The sequence below is a fragment of the Sciurus vulgaris genome (assembly GCF_902686455.1).
Source record: "Sciurus vulgaris genome assembly, chromosome: 6".
NCBI classification, from domain to species: domain Eukaryota; kingdom Metazoa; phylum Chordata; class Mammalia; order Rodentia; family Sciuridae; genus Sciurus; species Sciurus vulgaris.
This window is the reverse complement of record NC_136466.1, coordinates 142254345-142270607: the sequence shown is the minus strand read 5'-3', so window position 1 is coordinate 142270607 and position 16263 is coordinate 142254345. Positions and strand designations below refer to the sequence as shown.

At 40.3% G+C, this 16263-nt stretch overlaps 2 protein-coding genes across 3 annotated transcripts in view; one reads left to right on the top strand and one right to left on the bottom strand.

Moving 5' to 3' along the window:
- Positions 1 to 15897, top strand: part of LOC306664719 (centriole, cilia and spindle-associated protein-like) — a 65901-nt gene extending 50004 nt beyond the window's left edge. Inside the window, exon 3 of the mRNA XM_079145772.1 lies at positions 15887 to 15897. The gene's annotated coding sequence lies outside the window, so the exon portion shown is untranslated. The remainder of the gene's footprint in view (positions 1 to 15886) is intronic.
- AGXT2 (alanine--glyoxylate aminotransferase 2) overlaps positions 1 to 15934 on the bottom strand; it is a 36232-nt gene extending 20298 nt beyond the window's left edge. Inside the window, exons 1-7 of one of the 2 annotated variants that reach the window (XM_079145755.1) lie at positions 15766 to 15934; positions 8327 to 8415; positions 6894 to 7078; positions 4077 to 4200; positions 2907 to 3001; positions 1647 to 1740; positions 733 to 826 (exon numbers count right to left, since the gene is read on the bottom strand). In XM_079145755.1, coding sequence (XP_079001881.1) covers positions 733 to 826; positions 1647 to 1740; positions 2907 to 3001; positions 4077 to 4200; positions 6894 to 7078; positions 8327 to 8415; positions 15766 to 15853 — 769 coding nt within the window. In that variant the 5' untranslated portion in view covers positions 15854 to 15934. The remainder of the gene's footprint in view (positions 1 to 732; positions 827 to 1646; positions 1741 to 2906; positions 3002 to 4076; positions 4201 to 6893; positions 7079 to 8326; positions 8416 to 15765) is intronic. The other variant, XM_079145756.1, reaches the window with a different exon arrangement.
- Between the last annotated feature and the right edge of the window lie 329 nt (positions 15935 to 16263).

Sequence of the window (16263 nt, the reverse complement as noted above, 5' to 3'; positions counted from 1 at the left end):
TTCCATATGTCCTCTCCATCATGTTAACCATAAATAAAGAATGCAAACATAGGGCCTGGGGGAATAGCTCAGTCGATAGAGTGCTTGCCTTGCAAGCAGAAGGCCCTGGGTTCAATCCCCAGCACCGCAAAAAAAAAAAAAAAAAAAAAAAAAAAAAAGGCAAATATAAACATGATTAAGAAATAAATGTTTTCCTTGTGAGGATGCCTTTAAAACTTTTCCAAGAGGTGTCACAGCCTTCAGGAATTACCTCATGTTTGGACAGATGCTCTTGCTTTGGCTGGCACTCTGAGTCCCTGGAGAACTTGACTGGAGTCTTGAGATTACCCAAAAGTATTCTTTTCCCTCCTCCTTATTCCATTAAGAGTTGGTAAATAATCCTACCACCTTGTTTTCTTTTAAAATTGATACCAGAGCTATTGCTAATAGAGTTAATAGAGCTCCTTTATAAGTGCTAGGTGGTAATCTGTTTTAAAGTCTATCTCTGATAGCATGAGATATTTTTCCTGCATGACCAGATAGGCAAACTGATAGTAAGATAGTGGTTGGCACGAGACGCATGGATTCAATGAGGTGTCACTTATTATTTTTAGTTTTGTTTCCTTTGGCTTTTTCCTTTCCCATTCCCATTTCTCCAAATTTGGTTGTTCACTCAGGGACAGTTTTGTCCTTCCCCAGGCTTCTTGCCCCTTCTGTCCCTCCATTCCAACCCTTCCCCCTGCCCAGTTGGACCTGGTACACAGCTGCATTTCCTAATTGTTTGTACTGGAGAATCTCGACAGTGGCTTCCTCCCCAAGGGCCATGGAAAACATTTGGGCACATTGTCTGTAAATGACAAAAGAAGAATTTTGGCAAGACATGAACATAAGACAGCTAATTTTGTAGGAGCATATGGTAGCCATCAAGGCAAGAGGGCTTCTTAATTTGATATTGAGATTCCTTCTTCATTTCTTCCTCACTTAGAATGAAAATCTAATATTCTGGTTTGAAGAGATTTTTTTTCTTAGAAATCACTTCTGTGGGCACTCTCCAAAGAAAACTGATTACAATGTTAATCTAGAAATATCTTTCTCAAGGGTTTTGTGGATAAGGGCATCCAAAAGAATAAGCATAATTAGGTATCTGATTCTGATGCTGAAAAGACAAGTACAGCAGGTGAGAACAGAGGGTTAGAACAGTGACAACTACAGAAATTTTGTTTATTCAAGGTTTTCAGGGCCTTGAGTTTACTTGATTGTACTTACAAGCAAAATAAATTTTAAAAACTCTATCATGTGGCTGGAATAAGACAGCCATTATTATCCTATGTACACGTATGATTGTACAAATAGTGTGAATCTGCATCGTGTACAACCATAGAAATAAGAAGTTGTACCCCATTTGTGTACAATGAATCAAAATGCAGTCTGCAAACATAAAAAGAAATAAAATCAGAGGAAGAAAAGTTAAAGAAATTATACTCAGACTCTGAAGCCCTTTCCAAGAAGCATTTTCCCCAAATGGTCTTCAATTCAGTTAAGGCAAATTGAGCTTCTGATTAATGACTGACTTTTTATTAGTTTATAATACTAAGATCAGGAAAAAAAATCTGATCAATTATCCACATTAGTCCTTACAGAAACAAGATAAACATTTCAGTACTCACCGATTGGCAACCCATCCCACTGGGGAGTTCCATCTTGAAAGCTAGTACATTTGTCAAGCCTAGAGTGTAAGGACTGCATCCATGGTAGGCTCCTCTGTAAAATACAAGGGAAGAATAGGATCAAGTTCTCTTCTCTTTGGTCACTAGCCTAAGTAGGAAAAAAGAAAAAAAAAATCTATGAGAGCAACAGAGATGGACTATGACAACAGGGGCATTCAAATCTGATGACTCCTATTCTTTTAAGCCCATGTGAGGTGAATGTATTTATGTATTTTTTTTGACTGGTGCCATGGATTTGAAATAGTGAAAGGAATTTTGGAGGCCATGTGGCCGAGAACTCTGGCTCTAGGACCTTCCCCACTCTATTATACTAAAAGAATGAGATGTGGTTTTTAGCAACATGCCAGACATTAAAGGTTCAACTAGTGCTAGTCTTCTTGGGAAGAAAAACATTTGTTCCTGTGATGAAATTATGTCTCTCTATCTTTGGAGAATCCTCTCAGTGACATAACCAACCCTAGTTGGCATATAAAACACACAGGTTTTGTTTCTTTTGAGCCTGAAATGGTCATATTTAGTATAAATCATTCTAATATATTTTGACAATTTCTGAAGTCAAAAATCACCCTTAAATAAAGTTTTAAGACTACTGGCGAGAATGGTCATGTATCTTGAAAGCAGAGACACAGCATGTGTTAAACCCTGGTAGCACCATGACTTCTCAAATAGATCATATTTATTCAGACATACATATCTTGACTGTTATTTTGGTAAAACATCAGTCACAGTTCTTTAAAGCCATATTTCTTTGATAACAAACATTTCATTTTACTTATGAAAACTACATGTGAGTTTTACATGGTATTCATAGTATTGTAGGTACTGTGGTAAGGACATATAAAGTCTTCTTTGAATTTGGACAGAAATTATGGACAGACTGGTTAAAGTGGGACTATTTCTTTATTTCATCAACTTTTACTTTAAGTACTCCCATCTCTTATGTCAACCTCGTAAGAGTCTGTTGAAATGTTCTAAGGCAGGAAATTGTGAACAAAAATCTTAGTTTTCTATTATTTTAATGCTAATACAGTCATAAGTTCACTCTACTGATTCTGTCCTTCAAATTTGACATTGGAAAGTCACCCCTGGGGAAACTCCACTCCTTTTTCCCTGTGAAAATTTAGAGACAGATTTAGTATTGGGCTAAGGAATGTTTCTAAAGTTCAATATTGAATGTTTCTAAAGTTGAGGTTTGGTTACCTGAAGGAAATGATATCTGTGTTGTTTGAGTGTGCCCTGGCCATCAGCATAGCCAAGTCATTGGCCTCTGAGCCGCTGTTCACCAAGAAAATGACCTGGAGGGGAAAGGAAGACACATGACCTCATGCTTTAATTTAGCTCCCTATTGTTAGATTCATTCAAAATTGCTAACGACCACGTATCCTAGCTTCTGATTATCAAGAAGAGTTCCCTTCAGACCAGTTTGGGTTAACTAGCAGCCCTACTATTAATGTCACTGAGCAGCTGTTACATGCTGGAAATACAAAAATGGTTGAGTGGTTGTCTCAGCTGTGGAACATTCTGAACTTTTGTTGACTTTGATCTGCAAACTAGGATGGGGAGACTTGCTGAAGGGACACAATGGTTAGTGGCTGGATGTATCTAAGGATGGGGTCTCTTGGCTTCTGAACCTAACACACTCACCTGCTTCTGAAGGCTTGGAATGGGGCAGGATTCCTGACCTGCAACTCCAGGGATTGTCCCAGGTCAGCTGTGCTGCATGTGTGCATGTTGAAAAAACAAGTGAACAAACAAAAAAATGCAGCTCAGCCTGGACAAAAGAAGGGGGAGAACCGAAGGGGATTGGGTCCATTTAATACCTAAATGCAAATCTTGGTAAGCATTTTTTTTTTCATCTCAACCAGCTTAAAAATTCAGTCATTTCAGATGTAGAAAGCTATCACATTTAGCAAAATATAGACCAAAGGCATTTATGTGAAATGACTCTATTCCTTGCAAAAGAAGGATGGAAATAACTTTGCTGAAGGACTATGGAGCAAAGAGGTGAAAAGCTCTTAAGAACTGAGATGAGAATGTCAGGAGGACTGGGGATCCTGGGAAATGATTTTTTCAACGGTGTGGTAAGTAGAGCATCCAAAGACAGTTTGAGACTCTGAGGAGATGTAAGTAAACGTTGGTTTGTTTCACTGGGAATTAATAGGGAATTCATATGGAACAGTTCTATGGAACTATGGAACTACGGATCTCTCTTCTATCTGATTGCTTTCAGGTAAGGCTATCAGCTCATATCTAATGTGACAGATATCTATGTGACAGATATCTAATGCACAGAGCAAATTCCCTGCCCATATTCCAGCATCCTTGGGTAGATTCTGAGACTCTTATCCCTTTAAGCTGGGAGCACCATACCTTAAGAGGCTCAGGAAGAAGTGCCGAAAGCTGCTGTGCGTATTTGTGGATTGAAGGGTGAAAGAAGGCAGAACTCGTGTGCCACAGGCGGCCCAGCTGCTTTTGTGCTGCAGCATTTACCTTCCTGGACACACAGGAGAGCAGAGTTACCCATGCTGCAGGCAGGCATGCCCTTCCAGCACACACTGGCCGTCGAACCCGGACATATGATGACTGTTTTGGGGATTTCCAGAGTCAGGTTTCATCCACACACAAGAAGAAACTCTAACCACTAGAGCTGTCCGACAATGGGATGTGTCGCCTCAATAGGTAATGAATTTCTCCCTGAGACAAGAGTTCAAGGGGAGATTCCATGATTGTCTCTTAGGGATTTTAGCGAAAAAAAATTCTAGTTTAGGAGGGAGTTCAGGCTCAGGATTTCTTGTGTTTTCTCATTAACCTTCCTTTGAATAGCAAGTTGCAAGCCTGGGTGTCTTCCCATTTTGTTTTTTATAAAGAAGTATGTGGATCTATCAAGCACGATGTGCAAGATCAACACTCTGTCCTTCAAAGGAGATTCTAGTACCAGTGTCTGAGCAGTGGTCAGTGTGGATGAACGTTTTTGATGATGAAAATACATTCTCTGAAGGACCAGGCTAACCTTACAGAGTCAGAAGGTTCAAATTGATGGACAGTAGAAACAAAGGGTCAATAGATTCATGAGGCTCGACTAGGAGGGCCTTTGAAAGGCGGGTCAAGTTGTTTCAGTTTAACCTAAAGGACAATAATTGCTAAAGTTTGTTTCATATCAATTCTGTTTGTTAATATCTGTTACACACGCACACACACACACCAGTTTAGTGGCCCAACAATTTTGAGACATAACAGACTAAACAGATTTCTTTTCTATGGGACATGTTAATACCTTTAATGGGCTAATGTACAATGGTTGTCTCCAAAGGGGAGATAGAGTTTGTAGTGTTTCGAAACTCATTTTCTCATGGATCCTTTTCAACAGAACCACTCCTGTGATTGGTATCCCAGAAATCTCACTTTAGAAAACTTTGAATCATCAATAAACTCTTCAAAAGAAACAACACTTGGCAGCAGCACTGCTTAGAAAAATAAGTTAAAGAGATACATGAAGTATAGAATGGAGGTGGATTACTGTGGGAATCAGTGGAAAGGGCCATGCCAGTAGGAGAGGCATTTTAGTGGAAGGAAAACTGGTCCATGGTGTCTGGCTGGCTGTAGAGAATGAAAGGCAGGAAGGGTCAAACATGACTTCAACATCCTTGCTTTTAATACCTGGCAAACCCCAGCAACAGTTGAGAAATACCGCTGCTGCTCACATGTGCTCCTTGAACAAATAAAAATGTGAATAGAAGTAGCTGTGTGGAGATGGTTAATTAGTCTTGGAAATATTGAATTTGAGCTGCTAGTGGAATATCAGGGGATTGGAGATATCCTAAATGATCATGGAAAATATGAGGACGTCTTGATGCCTGCTCTTGTCTCATAGACATGTTGTAACTCTGAGAGGGACCAAAGGTGAAGAGGTAGAAATTCTGTAAGGTAATTGAAAATGTGGTAAATTAATAAGCAGGAGTAGGAAAATTGGTCTCACAATGGTAGAGAACTAAGGAATGGTGGAGAACTAAGTAAAGAGCCAGAGTTAGGGGTCAGATGGAGATCAGGAGAAGTACAGAGGTGGTAAAAGTCAGTGAGTGTTAGGACCATAAAAGACAATCTACATTGGGAGGATTTGGAAATAGGGTTTAAAATTGTTCTAGACTCCATTTTCCTCTACTTCTTTCATGCATGTTTGTACTGTTTTAAATTACATCTGAAAAATTTCTTGGATGCTCCTTGGGATGTCATGTGGGCTGGATGCCTCCTGAAGACAAAAGAGGAAAACGAAGGCGACGGAGAAGATGAGGGCTGGGTCTGGTGGCGCCACTCGCTCCTCACCTCCTGATAGCTGCTGGAGGGGAAGACCCTTGGACTCCTGATTTGATGGAAGAACCTCAAAAACATTCGATTTATTTTAGACCTGCTGCTTTTTTTCTTTTCCACTCCATATTAGTCTTATTGGCCAGATTGTTAAGGGCAAGAAGTAATAGACGTTGAAATAAGATGGCTGCTTGGGAACCAAAAGGACCACAGAGGAACCTTCTGAGGGTGTGTGGGTGGGTGAGTTGATGACTGAGCTTGTCTTCAGACAAGGTCAAGTCTGATTGTACTTCATGTACAGAGAAACAAGTTGTACCCCATTTGTTTACAATAAAAAATTATTAGATAACCTTATGTTTAGACAGATTGAAATTAAAAAAAAAAAAAAAAGACTGATTGCTCCATATATCCAGCAAGGATTGCATCTGTCTCTTATTACCCTTTCTTTCTTTGTCTCTCAGAGTCCACACAGATTCTCAGGCTTGAAGTTATTTTTCATCTCTCGATCCTCATCATCCCTCATCCCACCTCTCTCCATGTTTCTCCGAGAGCCACCTGCCTTTCTCTCTCATTCTGCCCTTTCCTCAATGCAGTCCTCTCTCTGAAAAGCTATGACTAATGAGAAACACAGAGAAATGTACTAATCACATGGTATGTGCCACACTGCACGTGTAGTAAGAGTGATAAAAACTTGCATTGTCAAGAAAAGTGCAGCTTCAAGAATTTTTTCTTACCTAGGAAAGTATGTGGGAGTATGTCAGCCACAGTCTACATAATAGATATATTTTTGTAACCAGGGTAAGCAAATCAAGAGCTCTAAGTCACTAACATGATTATTTTCCATACATCCTGTAATTAAAACCCCAAGATTTTAAGGATACTTACGGGTGGCAGTGACCAACACTGACAGTGACAATCCCAGAAAAGAAATCCAGGTATCGGTTTCCTTCAGAATCAAATAGCCACTCCATATGCCCCTGGTGCAGCAGCAAGGGCTTCTGGAAATACGCAGTTGCCACAGGAGAAAGATGCTTCTTGTGGATCTCCAGGACGTGGTCGTAGGCGAGAGACTGTAGACAGGTGAGACTAAGATCTCTCTTTTTCTTTTCTCCACACACAGTTCTTTCACGGGCAATAATAGGTCAATATGCCAGGGTCTCATCTCTCCCAGCACATCTGCCTTACAGGGCTCACATGGGGCCTTATTTACCCATTCCCCTTCTTTTTTTTTTTTTTGGGGGGGGGGTGCTGGGGATCGAACCCAGGGCTTTGTGCTTACAAGGCAAGCACTCTACCAACTGAGCTATCTCCCCAGCCCCTTCCATTCCCCTTCTTACAAGAAACCAGAGTCCTTCTTTCCTCTTATGTAGTGGAAATGATTATTCATGGTCTTTTGACCCCTTTGTAGAGCAAACTGAAAGAAAGGGGCTAGAATTTCTACTTCTCAATGGAAAACCTTAGTTTTGAGTTTATTTTAACCATGAAAAAGCAGGGGGTGCTTTGGAAGTAAATGAATGTCATTTCTGTAGCTTTAGTTTGTTTCTGAATAATAAAAAAAAGTGGAGTCCTGTTAGTGTTGGCGTTTTTAATTATAAAACTTTTCTCCCTTGTTTCTCTTCTTTGTAGATCCATCTTGACTATTGATTCCATAATTTTGGATTTATAAGGGGTGTGTGTGTGTGTGTGTGTGTGTGTGTGTGTGTGTGTGCCCGCGCGCGGTGCGCGAGGAGAGAGAGAGAGAGAGAGAGAGAGAGAGAGAGAGAGAGAGAGAAAGGGGGGAACCCACTCATTTTTAGCCTGACAAGAAGAAAATAGCTGTAAAGAAGGTCAGATTATTTATTGCCATATGAGTTAGAAAAGAAACAACAGTTTTTAAAGCAAATAAATATCATCATGCTTGTGATATGTGTGTCCCTGCAATACGTATATTGTCACATATGATTTCTTTCTTGTACCCTCTGACTCTAGTTCATGCATGCGCATCAGTTCATATTCTGATAATAAATGGTGGAAGAGGGTTTGGATGATCCCAGTGAATAAAAGGATAGACTACCTGGGGTGGGCTGAGTGGCAGGCAGGGCCATTTGTGGATCCTTCTTTAAAATTATTTTTTCTTTTAGTTGTAGATGGACACATCTTTATTTATTGATTTAGTTTTTATGTGGTGCTGAGGATTGAATCCAGTGCCTCACACGTGCTAGGCAAGAGTGCTACCATTGAGCTACAAGTGTAGCCCTCTGGTTTCTTCTTGAAGAAACAACTGAGACCTCTCCAGGAGGAACTACCACTTTGGGTTTTCCTGAAGCACTGAGTATTACCTGGTATTTTTCAGGCAGGAAGTCACATGGTGGCATTTTGGGTTTTGAATGAAGACCAAGCTTGGTTCCAGATATCCGGGAAGCATCTGCTGAAAGTGAAGTGAGTTAGGATCTCAACTAAATATGACCTAGGTCTGTTTGTGACAATCACCTATAGTTATCTGAATCAAGGTCCTTAGGCAATTTTGTTTCCTAGTTAAAAAAAAAAAAAAATCATTTGAATCAGGCTTTAGTTCGGATTTTAAAACTAAGGTATCACAATAACAAATTTTCTGGGTCAGGAGTAGATATTTCCTCTTGAGTCTAGTTCAGAAAGGCAGCAAGGATCCTGGGGGAAGTCATGGTTTCTCCCACAGCAACTCCCACAGTCTTGGGAAGCTCAAGTCAAACTCCCCCTCGTGGCTCCCACCCATGTGGACTATGATTCTCTCTTCAGTTGGCAAAACTTTAGCTAATGCTGTGTGTTGCCAGGGTCCATCCACTTTGTCAACTGAGGAGATTTCCAGACACTGAAAAGCTTACTGACTGAGTCTCAGGGCACAGGCTGGTGCTTGGTACCTGGGTGGCTCTCAGTAAGTGTGGAATTAATGGCTGTTGACTCTTCTTATAGGGGAATAGGTGTTAAGCAATGCAGTGTTAACAAATACCTACAGGCGGATCTGGAAGACAAAACTTCCCAAGTAAAAGGCTGACAAATCACTGTGACAAAGTGACTGTGACAAAGGGAGAGAAGCTGAGCTAGAGGAAGCATTAAGTATGGAGAAGCCTTAGATTTTTTCTAGATGCGCCTAAGGTGGTAAATTAATTTGCTTAAGGTCACCAAGCTTCTGTCTCCCAGCCTACTGCTGTTCCTCATCACTGGTCAGCCACCTTCCACTGATAGGCCACCTTTGCACTTCTCTGCCAGCACAGACTCTGACCTCTCTGTAGCAGTGGGATGGGATAATGGAATCAGAGATGATCAGAGCAGGAAGAGGTGTCTGGAGACTTTATAAGTGCTCTTGGAGAAGAATGCTCCTAATCGTGAAGATCCAAGGTCAATAGCAAGATAATTTTGCAGGTGGGAATTGCTGAGGAAGTGATGGCTCTTAAGCAGCGTAAAGGTCTGGGTGCCTGGACCACTCGCCGGTTAAGTTTTGTGTGGCCGACTCTGAAGTCACAGTCCGGAGAAACACAATGAACAGCTGTGTTTTTCAATGAAGCTGGAAAGTAGCACCTCTGAACGTATTTTCTTTCAAAAATATCCCACTCACTTTTTCTGTTCTAAATAATCACTAATGTCATTAATTTGCTCTTACTTTGAAAGCAAGTGGCTTTTATCTGTGCATAGAAGTGACAAAAAAATAGCTTAAGATTTCTGAGAATTTCACCTTTTGTAAAGCTTTTCATTGTGCCTCTCTGCATTAGTTACTCTTCTGAGATGGAAAAAAAAAATTTTTTTGAGTGTTTCTGAGAATTCAAAATCCTTTTACTCCACCTCATTTTCCTATCTGTAAAATTAGAGTTGCCCATTGAAGAAGCTGTATGCCCTCTTGAATCCAAGGTTATGTGTGTAGGCTGGTGGAGGGAGAGGGGTTGGAGAGAAAGACTTGATAAAGAAAGCATGAATTGAAACGTTCATGTATTCTTTTATGCACCAAGGAGGTAAGCATATGATGGTGGCATGAAGGCTATAAATAAAATACATACAATTTTGCCTGAAAGAATTGAAGAAAGAAAGAAAGGAAGAAAAAAAGGAAAGAAGGATGAAGCAATAGAGCAGAAAATAAACAATCAGGGAAAAAATTAGTCAATAAGTCAAATAAATCTATCAAATATCTGAAAAATCTCTTTCCTGTCATACCATACACTTAGTAAACAAAAACTCAAAAATTGTAGTAATGAAATTAATGAAATGGTATGCCTTGACTCCATGTACAAATAGAGAAACGACATGTATCCCATTTGTTTACAATAATAATAAAAAAATTGTAGTAATGATAATGATAACTGATGGCTAAAAAGAAACTAAAATGCTTTAGTTTTTATTATATGCCAGAAAATTTTTAAAATCTAAATACATAGATAAGTACATGCGGTCTTTATTCAAAATAGCCTAGGTTTCAAGGATAAGAGCTGAGGGTTAATAAAGCTTTTCTCATATTCTTGGAAATTGTGCATGTGCGTATGTGCACATGGGTACATGTGTGTAATGGGATTGGGTGGGGGAAGGGATAATTGAGATTTGGGTTAATGAAGTTGAATTCCAGGTCTATTTCTAAATAGGTATTTTTATGTTTCTTTTTATTGTTTTAACTGATCTGATATTACCTCTTTAGAATAAACACAAATGACAACTGCTGATTTTCATCCAATTCAACAATTTCTACTTCAGTTCGCATGTATAGCTCAAGACATTAAAACAGAATTTAATTCAGGGAATAATACACTCTTGTATAAAAAAGGGCAACTGGGTTTAATTTCTCAGATGCTTAATTCTCACAGAGAATTCACAGCAGATAAATTGCTTTCTTTTTCCCAAAATCACATCAAAAAGGGAAAACTGCTGGACAAGATAAGTGAGAGAAATATGTTTTTCTTTGTGGGCCTTTGGAAATTTTCAGGGAAATTCCCTTTGTAAAGGTAAAGATTCTTCTAACATCTACAACCAGTTTTCAACTGAGAGAGAGTATTTACCAAGGGCTTCCTCACCCTCATAAAAACATTTTTTCAATGTTTGAAAAAGATACAAGGCACACAATGTGCTTTATTAAAATGCTAATTATGTCTTATTTCTGTCAGCATCTTAGGTAACAAAAAAACCTTTGTCTCATTTGGTATTGTAGTTGATACATAGGATAGCCAATGAATTAGGAAAGGCATATTTTTATCATCTACCCACCCTGGAGCTGAGGCAGTGACATTAAATGTGAGGTCTTGCCTGTTTGGGGGACCCTCACACTATTGAGAATTTGAGCTACCTGTTGCTGCCCGCAGCAATAATCTCGTGGTAATTTATCAGAGGTGGACTGGAAAGTGAGTTACTTCTATTATCTTTATCTAGGCTACTTCCTTGCTTGTTTGCTTGTTTGCTAGTTTATAGAGGAAGAGAGGCTCTGAGAGGAAGAAAGACTTTGCTTAATTTTGGAGATACTACCCTTTCAGAGAGGATACGCTTATCAAAGAGGCTATTTCTTAGACGTCTGCTGCTTCTTAGAGGTGTGTCCTGCATCCTGCGTCCTAAAGGTGCGTGCTAGAGGTGTGTGCTATCAGAGGTGCTTCTTAGTGGTGTGTCCTGTGACCTACAATCTGGAGGTGTCTTCTTAGTCCCTCGTTCTGCGATCTGCAACCTAGAGTTGTCTGCTTAGTCCCACATTCTGCGAACTGCAACCTTCATTCTGCGATCTGCAACCTGCGTTCTGCCATCTCCTCCCAGGTGAAGAGAATGTATTATATACCCTAAGGCAGCCAATCAGCTTAGGATTAGCACAATTGAAGCACGCCCCTTGGTACCAATCAAGAAAGAATGAGGAACATCTGTTGACCACTAGCGCTGCAGAAGAGACATTAACTAATCAGGCAAAAGTAGATCACGCCATGTTAACACTAATTATATGACACCTCTTGGCCCAATGCCAGCCGCCATCCTAGGGCTACCCAAACATGTCCCTGCAGCTATCCACCTTCCACAGAGTCTTGTTGAAACTGCTGGGGTCCAGAGCTGTGAGGTGCAGGGACTGGTTAGAGGAGAATTTTTTTTCTCACATGCTTTCCCTGCACTGGAGTATCCAGCTCTCAGACTGATCCTTTCCCCTCCATAAACCATTTCACGGTTGCAGGGGATACTCACTGTTGCTGCACTGTATCATCCAGTCCCTGACAAAATCTTTAACACCCTTATTTCTCTGCCCCGTTTTATGTACCCAGAGCAAAACACCAGGTAACAACCTCCCTTCCAGTGAAACCATTACCAGTCTATTTCTTCCAGAAGTTTATGGCTACTCCTGCCTGGCATGCCCAGTCCTGTCCATTCCCTCACCTTCTTGTGGATGATTTCAGTCCCTTTTCCCTTTTTATGTTCCTTCTTGTATTCCTGACACATGTCCTTTTGCTGAAGTTGTAGTTGTTCACAAGCAAGAAATCTACCTGATTCTGGACTGGTGGGTCTTCCTTTTCCCACTTTTCTGAGATCAGTCAAGGGTGCAAGAAGGAGACCTCCCTTTGGGGCTAATTTTAATTTTTTTTTCTTAGAAAAGTCTTTCAGGAGCCTTGGTGAATTTCTCAGATGGAAATGGTTAATATTTACCAAGCATGCACTCGCCTAATGCATCCATCCTTTGTGAGAGAGAAAACATATGTTAAGAAAATAGCACATCAGAGCATGTTACCCACCTACCTAGAAACTATAAATTTTGCAACCTTAGCTAATTATAAGACAGCACCACTAAGAATCTTTTTCCATTCCTTATACTGAAGGCAAATTGCTTTTATAACTTTGTAAACATCTTTAGCACAAAGTGGTTGTGGCTATCAAGATAGTTAAGGCTGAATATTTTGCATATATCAATATCATATAGTAAATATGTGCCTATTATAGAATTATGGATTATTATTTTCTGCATATCTGACAACACTTAACACATGAAGTTCTTCTTATCTGCCTCAACTCCTCATTCTGTTTTTCTATTCTCCTAACTTGATTTGTTTTTATTCATAGTGTGTGTCTTTCTACTGGATTAAAAAAAACATATATACTTGTTTATCTCTTTATGCCTGTCTCACTTCTGGAAAGCACAAGGAAGTGGATATTTTCTTGTTCATTGTGGCCATGTCTGCAACAAAGTGCATAATAGATGTTCAAGTAGTTTGAATGTATATTTTGCACATGGTAGGTGTTCATGAAGTGTGCATTTATGTGCAAGTGCTAGTGTTCTATTCAAGCCCAAATGCGTAAGTGTTCCATGACTGTGCATTTGGATGAACAAACACAAACAGGAATATATATAGGTGTAGTAGGCAAGCAAGTAGACACAATGACCCCAAAGTTTTTTGAAAGACCAGGTGAAAAATGTGGCATTCATGTCTATGTGGCACAAGTTTGCAAGATTACTTCTTCATAGTTTGCTTGGTAGAACTGCATTTAGGAGTTCCCAATGAGTTGATCAGATCAATCACCAATTAGTATATGGAAAAATGCATAATACCACTACTCATTGGAGAGATGCAAATCAAAACCACCATGAGGTATCACCTCACCAGTTAGACTGGCTATTATTAAAACAGCAAAAGATAATAAATGCTGGAGAGGATGTGAAGAAGAGGGCACTCTTATCCACTGTTGGTGGAAATGTAAAGTTGTACAGCCATCATGGAGAACAGCATGGAGGTTTCTCAAAAAACTAAAAAGAGAACTAAAATAAAACTACTGTAAGATCCACTTGTCATACTTCCGTGTGCATACTCAAAGGAAAAGTTATCAGTATATTAAAGAGACACTTGCCTACCCATGTTTATTGAGGTACTATTCACAATAGACAAGATATAGAATCAACTGAGATGACCATTGGCAGATGAATAGATTAAAAGAAAGTGGTGTATATACAATGAATATCATTCAGTCACGAAAAGAATGAAATCCTGTCATTTGATTGGAACTGGAGGACTTTAGGTTAAGTGGAATAATAAAATAAGCTAGACACAGACAAATACTGCACATTATTTTCCCAAACTGGAAGCTAAAAATACTGATATCAAAGAAGAGAGTAGAATAGGGATTACTGGAGACTGGGAAGGTAGGAAGGAGAAGGGAGGGAGACTGGGGAAAGGGTATCAAAACAAGACAGGAGGAATGAACTCTGGTGTCCTACAGCACAGTGGGATGAGCATAGTGCACCACAGCCTACATTCCATGAAGAGCTAGGAGAGAGGAGTTCATAGGCTCCGAGCACAAAGAAATGGTAAGGAGCTAGAAATACTCATTATTTTGATTCAATCACTACAGAACGTCCATATGTGTTGAATTATATGTGTGATAATGTATGAATATTGAATCAATTAAAAAAATAAAATTACAGTTTAAAAAAACTAAGAAAAAAAAAATAGCTCTCTAGACACCAAGTCTCACCTGCCATTTCTAAGTCACTAACTGCTACCATTAACCCAGCTCAGAGGCTGGGGTAGGAAAGGGGAAATGGCCAGAGAGAGCATTATCTCTCGTTTTGTGAATTACTGGTACTTTTAGCATTATTTCCTCCTTACTGAACATAAAACTCTGGGTATAATCCTAACTCCTTCTGAGAAAATGGAGTTAAATGATGTCCTGGCAAAACACCATGACTGAGAGAAAAGAGAAATTCTAACTGGAGAGGAAGAGGGTGGGTAAAACTGGACATGGTGGAATCTCTCTGAGTTTGGAATCAGACAGACCTGGTTTTTAAGCTCAAATCATTACTTACATGCCTTTGCCTTTGACTACATTTCTTCCTTATTCTTTATTCTCCTGTCTCCTCATCTGTGGAATGGGATTATGGTACTCAGTAGTCAGATTGAAGACGAAAGGAAATAATGTGTTGAAAGCATCAAGTAGCTGTTCACAAAATTTAAGTTGTGGGGTGGGGGTGCATAAAAGGACAGGTAGCAAAGAAAAAGAAACAGGAAAGATTAGGGGAAAATGAAGACAAAAACTGACCATGATGGGGAACGGAAAATGGTTTCCTATGCCTGTTTGGGGCCTGTGGGGCACAAGATCTTACTCTGGCACAGAAACATGCGGACAGTGTCTTAAGCTTGTGTTTGCAGGAAGCAATTGGTTAGGACGTGGCAGGGTTCGAGGGAATCAAGATCCATGTGAAAACCACCAGCACATAGGATGTAATTCCACCAATGTCTGGCTGCTCCAGGTTGTCCCACATTTACAGTTCCTATGGCAGAGAGGAGTCTGAGCAGAAGGGAAAGGCCTGGGTTCTGGTCCTGGCTTGCCTGGGTGACTCTGAGAAAATTTACTGCACTTCTCTGAGTCTTATTGTCAGTAATTGGGTAGGTATGGGGTGGGGGCACCTCCTAGGGGCAAGGGAAAAAATTTTCAGGATACTCTACGTCTTTTAAAATGGTCATCTCTGGGCATCTATATATTAAATTTAATGCTTTAGTTTGAATCGCTTTCCCTTGATTACTTCTTTATAATACAGCTGAAATGGCATGCCATTGTCATTTTGACATTGTGTATAGTAGGTTTTATTGCCCATGGATTTCATTTCAGAACAAAGGGGGCATTACAAAATATTTTCTATGGAAAGGGGACACTGGGTCAGACATGATGAGGAAACAATCTGTTAAGTGCTCTGACTCTAAGACCCCATTCAGCTCTAACAGTTCCAATTTCCAGACAATAGTCTCTGGAATTTAGGCCTTCCCCTCTTACTGACCCTCTGCTGGCCCGTGTCCCCCTGTTTTCCACTCACGGTTTAGGGAGGGACACAACTTGGAGGTCCTGGGAGAGGAGGTCTCCAGGCACAAGGCTCTTGGCAAACGTCTCCAGGCTAAAGTCATTTCTCCCCGGCAGGAAGCAAACGCCTGTAGAAGCAGGTCAGTGGGAGAATGGTGCCAGCTGCTCACTGACCTGCTGGACTTTGAGATTAGGAGAGGGTGGAGGCTCTAGAAGGGGAATCCTGGGTGGGTGACTGCGAATGGCCTTGAATAAACTCCAGAGCCTGACGTTGCCTGCAGCAGGGACTCAAGAGGGGAGAAATAGGGAGGGGGGGACGGTAGAGGGAGGAGGAGGACAGTGGGTGGGGGGAGAGAGGGAGGAAGGGGAGGAGGGAGATGGAGAAGAGAGGAGGCTAGGCAAGGTGGTTCAACAAAGTGAAGATTACTTGAACTAGTTTTGTTTTTTTTAATTAAAAATTTTTTTTTTATTTTTACAGACTGCAGTTTGATTTATTGTACACAAATGGGGTACA